Raw genomic sequence first — 10670 nt, 5'->3', positions numbered from 1 at the left:
GTTTTAGCGCCTTGAAGAGCACATTGTCAACAAGTGGAAGTCACACTACAGCCTTGATTTAAAAACAAGACATTTAGTTCAGTGGCGAGACACAATATCAAACTTAGTGGAATACGGAAAAGGGCCCGAAGCATGCGCACTGCGTATACAATATGCTAATAACATTTAACGAGGTTGTGACGTAGACATATTCATGAATGTTATTTGAAAGTGAAATTATTAATAATAGAAAGCATTTAGTGTGAAACGCCGGAATTCGGTTCCCAGGTATGTCTTTTGTGGTTATTTGAAGATCGTAGACTTTTTCTATCATACTAACCTGGTCACCAAGTTTGACAACTGCTTTCTCATTTTACAATGCAATCTGATTGAGCTACGGCAAGCCGAAATATGTCTCGATTATATACAGCGCCGACCATAGCTTTTCCTAGCTCAATGTGTCCGGCATCCAGAATATAATGTTGAGTACATGTGTAATATCAGTTTCAGGACAATCAAAAAATGTGTATATCTTAATGCGACAGAGTCGTCACCTGCGCATGCGGCAAATGGCCATACCGTGTCGTTGTTTACAAACAAGCGCCTACCCATGAGCCTTTGTGTTTTAGCGTGCGTTGTTGTCGTCGCTTGGGACTCAATTCCCGTAGATGCGCAGGTGACGACTCCCTCAGTTTTAATACTTAATTGCTTCAGAATTGTACTTTACTCTGAATGCTGGCGTCATGTCTAAATATAGACCCATCGTTCAGCCGCCCTGGAAGAAATCCTACTATTTTAGACCCGGTTGTTTGTTGCCATGTGTCGCTAACAAGAAAACAATAGAAAACGATGTCAGAAATCTGACTATAAGAAGAGACGACATATTTATTCTTGGTTATGTTAAATCCGGTGAGTCTAAGATATTGAGGCGAACTTATCCCAAAGGATTACCTTGGAGTATTCACAGATAGACCATTTCATCCATCAATGGTTGCAGGCAATTGCCGTGTAACGTAGTTACTATGTCTCGACTCTCATAATAGACCATGAAACAAGAATTACTAAACGTATAAGCACTAGATAATATAGGGTCAAGTAATACAAATAATATATCATCAAACGTTTTAATATCGCACAACAAGTGGCATCACGCACGCCTACATTCGACGCACGTATTACGTTTTTCGACGGACGAATTTCAAAACGAGAATTTATCAACAGTACCATATCAGCTAGTAACATTTAAACGAATTTGTTACCCAGGTTAAATAACGATTTAAGTTGACACTTGTCATATACGCGTTCTATGTATTTGTCGATTCTAAAACAACACGTACATGCTACATTACATGAACAGCAGTACCCAACCTAGTCTGTTGGGAACGTATTTTTTTTATAATCGGGTTATATACACTACTGAAAAAACGTAAAAATGCGGTTGTGGACTTGCTGCCCGCACTGCGACGCTTACGTAATAGAAGTTTCCCACAGGTTTCTGTCCCTGTATTCTTTTCGTGTTTTTGCTAAAATCAATGAAACAATCTTATACCACAGGCGTGCCATTAACGTGATAAACATTGCGTCATTTTTCACTAGGGACTCATTGGACCACTTCTATAGTCGAAGCAATTGTTAGCATTGACAATCCAGAAGACGTGGTTAGACATTCTCAGTCTGTTACTCTGGAAATGGGTCCACTTGATCACCCGAATCTCTTTGAAGTCGGTCTCACTAAAGACATGGTCCCGGTGTCTGGTGCTAGTGTTATGAAAAAACGACCACTGACGAGGCCACGTATAATGAAAACACATCTGATGCCAGAATTTATGCCAAATGCGTATTTTGAGAAGAAACCGAAGGTAACATATTTGGATTGTTTTATTTCATCACAATACAATTATGTGATATGTTATTTTTAGTTTAATACTTGTGTTTCTATTTTGGGTTTTATGCATTGTTAACTCTATCGAATATTGTCTTTCAAAACTGAATTTGAACATATGTATTGCACTGTAAAGCTTGTAAAGTGAGTAATATGTTTTTGTAACTTGTTTTCACCGTTTGTGGGACCAGTTTTGTGTTCAGCATAAAATGCGTCCGTCGCAGAAGCTGTCCATCACTAGAGGGCGCGCTTTGTTCGAATGGTATACTACACACTGGCAGCTGTATTTGAAAATCATTTGCCTTCGAAAGGTAGAGGAAACAGTATTCACGTTTCCCGAGGCCCCTGTATCACGATATCCTAAAATTGGTTATTATTATTTATGAATGAGGCCGTTGTTGAGTGAGTAAGAAAGCAGTAAATTGCCGACAATTGTTTTATTGTTGTTTAATTAGCAATTTTGATTGTTTTCAGACAATTATAGTCACCAGAAATCCAAAGGATGTAGCCGTGTCCTTATTCAATTATCACCATATTACAAAAGTGTTGGAACCAATTAAATGGGACAATTTCATCAGAGAATATTGCAACGAGAACAGTGAGTAACCAACAACAATCTATTTGTTAGAATGTCAAAATATTATGAGGTCTGCGCAAATAAAAAAAGTTGTGAATTATAGCGCCCTCAGTCGGTTTCTGTGCGAGAATGGGGGTTGATTTTTTGATCCTGTGATTTATTCGCTGGTTTTCTTGGCTCCCAGCATTCTTATGAGCTTTCGAAAGTTGGCACGGCAAAATCTAACACAATGCCCACTCACAATGCAGATGACATTGGAACGTTTTTATACCAGAGCACCAGAAATCATCATATACCCCAAGGTTGCGGTTGATTGTCTATAACTGCAGCGTAGATATACAGTCTGATCTCGTTCATAATAGTGATATTCACACAATACTCCTTCTTGACATTAGCCTTTCATATATTCAAACTTATTATATAAAATCTTATTATAAGCGCCTAAAAACGAGGTCGAATAAACTGCCCTCTATTGGTGACTTTGATTGCTTCAAGCGTACAATCACTCGCCTGATTTTGAGTCATAGAGTGAGTGAAAATAAATAGTTCAAAAATATTCGCAATAAAAAGCAATGCATTATCCTATGTTTAATGCTACATTTCTATCAAATGCGCGAAATGTGTACTGTGCCTTTCACGTTAAAATAACGTATTTATGTGATAACAATGACAATGACAATCTTCATAGACGCCTACAGGGGACCTTTTGAACGGCATTCGTGACATGCTTTACATCACATGATCATTTTGCCACTAGAGGGCGCACCTTTTTGATAAAGTGCCAGTGGGGAACGTCTTTGTAATGCATTCAATTCATCTCCTAGAGCAGATCTGCCTATATTTTCCGAACAGATTTTATCTCCATGGATGCGAAAACTGAAAGCATTAAATAAATCTTTTATTTTACAATTTAAAAAGTTAGCTAATACAAGTCTTACAAGAACCCGAATCGCATGTCTAACATGTATGTGGAATGTTATCAGGGTCTCAATGACTAGCATCAACAAATTTGAATATGAATCAAAGTTTACTCTGGGTTAGCAACATGTATTTTTCTCCTGTCAGTGTCGTCAGGTAGTATCCCGAATCACAGCGCTATTTCGAAAATATAGATTTAGAACCTGTGTTTGGTAAACGTCACTGTGTGCAGGTTGATGTCATTGCTGACGTTATCAGTCTGCAAAACTGCTCACCGTAGAAATAAAAAAATTACATTGAAGATACCTGCTGCTAAACAACACATATCAGAACAGATGTTGTCACTTAATGCAAAGCATTTGTTTGTGCACGTTGAATATTTTGATCACATGCATGGATGCCAGGACATGAACGTATTTCGCATCATAGTCTCGCAATTAATGCATCACATATTCCAATATGCACATCAATTGTATTTATATTCGTATTATAGCTCGAGTACTAACACGTCTTTAGCATTTTACCTGCCTTTGTTGTTATATCTAGCCGAATATGGTTCATACTTTCAATATACAATTGATTGGGCTAAATATAAAGAGGAACCATGGACCATGTTTATCAGATATGAAGATATCAAACAGGTATGTGTATTGTCAAAGTCACCATCTTTGTTTATATTAGACCCGTGTATCGCTCATGTGTGGCGCGACGATCACTGCCCTTTGACCATAATAATAACATGCTTATATTTTGCAGTCTCCACAAGAATACATCTTGAAAATTGCCAAATTTCTTGGCAAGAATCTAACAGATAAACAAATACAAGAGGTAGCTCGTGTGACAGATTTTCAGTTTATGAAAACAAACTCGGTTTTCATTACGGAGTTTCTGATGCGAAAGGGACAACGGCTTCAAAGGAAAGGTAAAGATTGACCGTACTCTGAAACTTCATTATGCCAAATAAAGCAAAACGCGGCAATATAACTAAAGTGTAAATCAATAGATCTCATTCACAAATGACCGCCGAAATCTCGTTGAGAGAGCGAGACCCACGAGACTTGTTATTTTTTTCTCAAAATAGTGCACACTTTTCAAAATACAATGAAAAAAACAGTGCTAGTGATGACCGAATATGATGAAACACTATTTTGGGCAAAACAAGTCACGATGCCTTCACTCTCTCAAAAAGATCTCAGCAGCAATTTTCAAATAAATTGTAAGGTATAGGAATCTGTTGACTTTATAGTCAGACGAAAATTGTAGAGCATACAACATGGAAATCTGTATTGACATTTAATGAACCTTTATTCTTGAGTGCACCACTGTGGGTTGGTTTGACACGTGACATTTGTATTTAACTATATTATAATTATCCGTCATATCACGTCAGAGTTCGTAGCATATTGTTATAAAGCAACTAAAACAATTGACCATTTTCCATTCACTGCGAGAATCACGCGTTATGCATATTGTTATAAAGCAACTATAACAATCCTCCAAATATCCATTCGATATATTTAGAGTGTGTGTGGGTAACGTCCGGATTATTGCACAAGAAAGTAACTATGAAGTCAGTATATGGAGATATATAAAGAGAATTAACAATAAGGTTTTTACCGTGACAGGCATTGTTGGCGATTGGAAGAATGTTTTCACTGTAGAAGGAAATGAGATCTTTGATAGAATATATGAGAATAAATTGGAAGGATATGAACACCTGAAATACACGTTGAGGCCGATTATTCGACCACTAGGGAGACGACTCAGTAATGATTATTGTCTTTTGGGGCACAAATATAATTTTCCAGATCCACTGGTAACTGGTATTTGTCAGTAAACAAAGCTACATACACAAGCTGGCGTAATTTAAGTACGTCCTCATGCATCGCGTGGATAAAACGCAGCGAATAAAATCTATTGGCTGACACCAACTATAAGATTTAAACAAGAGAACACTGGTAGGCTAATAATTGGTGGCATAAGACATTCACATGCAACTACGTGACTAATGTTAAAGAATATTAGCCAGCGTTGAGAGAAACCTACAACCATTTAAATTTGATTCATTTCTATGGCCGAAAGAAAATGAAATATGCACCATGATGAAATTTCCACGGGCTGCATTGAATACTGAACACAAAGTCAATAATGTTTCAGTACAACAACTCTCTCAAGTTTAAATTAACGTCGCCTTGGAAACGATGTTATGAGACGACAAACAAATATTATTGACATGATTACCACCAATTAGCCTAAAAATCCGGTCGCGTGTATCAGCTATCTAGCACCGTCGATTTTTATTCCATTATATTTATTATAATGTGTGTGGGGTGGGTATGTGCGTATGTAGGATTGCATATGTTTCGTATTTTTATTTCTTTACACTGCTATTTTCTAAAAATGTACACCTTCTTTGGTCTATTTAATTATTGTCATTGTTTATTTATATTTTATTTAGTTAGTTTTATAACTAACATGAAGCAATGAGTGATCTTACATATACTTCATGGCCTAATTTTACAATCTCAGTGATACATTATTGGCACAATAAGGAAGCAAAGTCCGGAAATGACGTCATATTTGATATCCGTCATGTAAATTTTTGAGTTTGCCGCTGGTGTCTCAAAATATATAATTCATAAGTATACGTTATGTATGTGTAAAATGGTATGTTTTACAATATGTTGTATGATGTCATATGAATAGTAATTATGGTGTCGTCATACAAGGTCATGATCAACATAATCGAACGCACCTTTTGCTGAAAAGTATTTAGATTGAAATCAACCAATTTAACCAATTAGCACATCCCAGAACTTAGCTGCTAGCTCCTAGACGCTTTGACCTTCAATAAATGTTCAACAGTACTGTCCTCCCTAGGCTCAAACTCAGCTGTTACTTCAAATGCAGGATTTGATGACGAGCAGTCTTTAAACAGAGTATGCCAGCATATGCCTTGGAAACTACAATGTCGTCAAATGTGGATCACCTGTTACTTGTGGATCTGTTATAATAAAAATACATATCATCGTATACTATAGATATATCATTTTGAAATATCATATTACTCCATGTGTGTCATTGAAGAGCGATGGGACTACTATGCAGCTAATTGGGACGATTGAAACACAAGGGTCGAAACAAGTCACGTTCTTTTCCAACTCTCAAAAACATTTCGGCGGTCATTTGAGTCTGGGATATATTAATGAGAACATTATGTGATAGGGACAACTTCTGCGCCTCTTGTGCAAATCGTGTTCAGTTTATATTGAATATTTTGAATATAGTTACCAACATAACAATATACTCACCGGGCTCACATATAAATGGCATCATCATTCTAGTATCATTACAAAGAGAATTACGCCAGAGACCAGAGAAATCCCTATAAGTGATATAGTGCATTGTTAGCTGATGTCAATGTGATTAGGCCGAGTAACAATACTATTATCTTAAAAACAATTCTATTTTAAACAGGCTCCACTAGCAATTCGAGAAACATGGCATTTACAAGTGGCCGTTTTTGGACTCAGGGGGCTGTGTTACAGACATGTAAATAATGTAGTATAGGAGACACGATGTTGTGTCAACGTGGTGCAAATCAGAATTATATTCTGATCTTCTGTTTGTCTTATTGTGTGTTATATACTATGACATATCATGCGTCACAGCTATTTCCCATTCATTTGAAAACTACTGATGATCATGAAATACATAAAAAAAGATTTGCTTTATCATTAACCAATTAGAACAACACTTTTCCTGATGTTATATGACCATATTAAACTATGAATGTTGAAGCGGGAGACTCTTCACCTGCACATGCGTCAGATGACAATAGCGTGTCAATGTTTACAAACAAGCGTCTACCCATGAGCCTTTGCGTTTTTAGCGTGTGTTGTTATCATCGCTTGGACTCAATTCCCGTGCGTGCGCAGGTGACGACTCCTCCCGCTTTAACTCATTGGTGTAATGTTCATTTGTTCTTGGCATAATATCACCGATTCGTTCACACACGTAAGTGAAAACTTCTGGCAATGTTGTTATTGCTATGTCTATAGCGGAATAAACCGATTTTATGACGTTGGTAATTAAATAAGCATATTTTACATCAGTTAAATTGTTTAAATATTTTATGACTGAGATCCATGAATAAATCTCAAAATCTAGTTTACTTTAGTGATGAAGCCAGCAAGCTTTATACATATAATGTAATACGTCGTTTATATTGGATAATTTGAATACACTTACAATACACATTGGCCACCAACCGAAACCGGAGCTGAAAGCCAACTCGTGAAAGTCAGGCTCCGATCAGTCGCATATTCAAATATTAAATCGCCGTCTAAATCCACCAGACCAATCCAAAATGCTGTTTAGACATAATCACACACAGAAAATCAGTGATACCAATTATATAAAATGTAGCTGCGAGCAGCAATGACTATCTTAGACTAATATACAATTGTAAATGTGTTACCTATGAATACGTCAGTGGTTTCCAGGACAACCAGCTGACCTACTGCTGCTTCCGTTAACCAAGTTATGTTCTATGTAACTACTGAAACGCTTTTAAATGAATGCGTGAGATGTTCTACATGAAAGGTTGCGCTCAACAATGGATACAGACCAATAACTCAGAGCAAAATGGTTAAGAGTTACAACTCAATAGTGAAGGGTTACACTGGAAACAAAGATTAGAAAGTTATTGAATTGGTATGGTTTTGGAATTGTATGGTTTAAACATGAGAGATTATGCAATTGTCGTCACGATTGGTCAATCTAATTGATTGCGTTGTTGTGTTATTTTTAAAATCTTTGTTAGATCTTGAGTATCATGTATTGTCAGTTAGAGAGACATAGTAAGGTTTCTGTGTATGTACACAAGTCTTTCAAAAATCGTGACAACTTTTGTTAGTCAATTTAAACATACAGTGATGTTTTATTTCATTTTGTATATGTATAATAATGAATTTGAATAAACTAAGAACTTATAGAATAACTGCAGCTTGGCTCACTCTATTTTGCAAGCGATGCCGCGAAAGAAATGGCGTGATATCAAATAGCGTGAACTCACAACAGATTGATACATGTGAAGAAATCAACTGAACGCAATACAATAACCATTAAGCAAAGAAACCGACTCCAATATAGTTGCATACTGCCACTGATTTGTTTTTCGTTTCTAATCTTGTTTTCAACAATTCCCCATTTTTATGTGACCCCTCACTTTCCATGTAAAAATAAAATAATTCTTATTGCAAATCATATTAAAACATTACTTTAAATTAAGATTTTCCCGGCCCTTAACCAGATACCAGATTCATTATAACTAACCAAATAATCACAACACACTTCATGGTGATATCCAAATGAAACTATTCAAACTACATAGAACGATACATCACCACTATCAAATGCGACACAGATTCGTAGAAATACGTGATAACACCATAACCTAGCATAACACATCAAATTTTCATTTTTTATGGAATACAAACCCAAATATAAATGAAACACAGGTACATGCTCATCAAATTTTTACTTACGAATGACATGCAGTTCACATGATATCACAATTTAAACTTGTTCCTACTTAATTAAAACATTTCTCAATTAAAATACTACTATTCTAAACACTTATTATTCAAGATAATTCCATCTGTTTGCCCGATGAACAACAAAGTGCCTTTTTTGCATATTTCCTTCTTGAGTAAAATTTACACCTGACTATGTGAGCTATGAAGAATATACACTTCATATCACCGCGCATTCTCCAAACAAATTCGCCCTAATTACCTTGAATGGTTCTGGATTTAATGTTGAAACCAATTTACAAGAGAAACTACTAATAATAATCAATGAAGAAGCAATAGGCTAACAGGCTACACATGCATAGTTTTTACAATGGTGTTATACACATAAGTATTGGATGAATATGGATAAATATATATATATGTCAGACCTGCTCCTCCGCCAACTGCTTCTACTGCTTCATCTTCATCTGCCTGTGAGCGGATTTCTGCAAGCCTTTTATTCTTGGCTTCACACGCAGCTTTGGCATCATTGCCTCATTCACGAACTCATACTTTGCTGTAAAGGAAAATTAATAAAAAATTATAGTAATCATGATAATAGCAAACGTCAATGTGATTCATTGTTCGAATGATACAGTACTCACTAACTGTTTTGTAGAACTTCAAAAAAATACTGTTCATATTTTTATTGATGGGGACTATTTTGTCTAATAGCGGATTGGTATAAAACATCTGTAACGCACAATAAACAATTATGGGGCAGATGAACGAATACATCCTCAACCTTTGCAGTTCCTGAAAATTGGCTCCAAAATTAGGAGTCATTTCTAGAAATATTGAAAAATATAAAAAGAAAATGCTGAAAAATTTGGGCGAGATAGTCTGGAGGTGGAAAGGTTAACAAATTGAGTGGCAAATCTATATTAATACTTACATGATCGTTTCTCAATCGATCTCTGTGGAATAAAAACAAACCATGAATAGTAATTTCAAGGAATAACATGAATTCGTTTTATAATCATTAATAGACCAGTCATATATAATGTGTTAGAGTTAATGGAACAAGCGTAACAGTTATCAAATAATATTTCACCACTACGTTAGTTAGTATCATTGGTAGGTCACACACCATTTCATCAAAAAGACGTGACTTTTGGGCAACGATGGTCTATCTTGTAAATAACAGGACTAGAATATGAATTTGTCTGGTCCTTTATGAAGCTACTACCTTTTATGTCTAATAAAAAAATTAAATTTTCATTTTTGTGAGCATCACAAACTGGTGCTATTATTAGCGGCAATCTGCGTAACAAGCAAATAATATACTGCGAGCAGATATATACCTTTCTTGAGCACACAATTAATGTTTGTTGAATCACACCTATGGCTTCTGCCCGACACAAGCCTACTGATGACGATAAACGGAGTTACATGAGAAGAGCTGTAGATCTCAGTTATATTGGGGCGTTTGAAAAGAAACCCGACATTAGCAGGCCATATGGTGCAGTGCTGGTCAAACAAGGCATAGTTGTAGGTACGTGCATACAACACATGATGTTTACTGTACAACACAAATAATTTCTCTCATGGATGTGATAAATGCTGTACACATAAAGGATAGTTCAGAGCAGCAATGTATAAAAAACGTTCATTCAAACTACAGGTAATCAAACTAAAGGTAATTTTACCCATATTCTACACTTGTGAATGTATTACAACGTTTTTGTTTTCATTCTTCCCAAACAATATCCTCGTATGGACTGGGATGTGACTTCTC

The 10670-nt window shown here is 36.0% G+C and overlaps 1 protein-coding gene across 1 annotated transcript; it reads left to right on the top strand.

Annotated features, from left to right (window-relative positions):
• The first annotated feature begins 722 nt into the window (after positions 1 to 722).
• LOC102800846 (sulfotransferase 6B1-like) lies at positions 723 to 4289 on the top strand. The gene is made up of 5 exons (XM_006817152.1): positions 723 to 888; positions 1576 to 1838; positions 2336 to 2459; positions 3903 to 3997; positions 4113 to 4289. Exons 1-5 carry the CDS (start codon positions 723 to 725, stop codon positions 4287 to 4289), a joined length of 825 nt encoding a protein of 274 aa, XP_006817215.1.
• The last annotated feature ends 6381 nt before the right edge of the window (positions 4290 to 10670 follow it).

The sequence above is a fragment of the Saccoglossus kowalevskii genome, chromosome 20, assembly GCF_978046115.1.
Source record: "Saccoglossus kowalevskii chromosome 20, keSacKowa6.1, whole genome shotgun sequence".
NCBI classification, from domain to species: domain Eukaryota; kingdom Metazoa; phylum Hemichordata; class Enteropneusta; family Harrimaniidae; genus Saccoglossus; species Saccoglossus kowalevskii.
Note: the sequence above shows the minus strand (reverse complement) of the source record. Positions and strands in the feature narration are given on the sequence as shown.

What these genes read in the sequence shown, in the direction of transcription:
- LOC102800846 (XM_006817152.1), top strand. Translation starts at nt 723, where the DNA reads ATGTCTAAATATAGACCCATCGTTCAGCCGCCCTGGAAGAAATCCTAC. An exon ending in ATTTTGAGAAGAAACCGAAG is followed by an intron (nt 1,839 to 2,335) that starts GTAACATATTTG and finishes GATTGTTTTCAG; the next exon opens with ACAATTATAGTCACCAGAAA. An exon ending in AGAATATTGCAACGAGAACA is followed by an intron (nt 2,460 to 3,902) that starts GTGAGTAACCAA and finishes TGTTATATCTAG; the next exon opens with CCGAATATGGTTCATACTTT.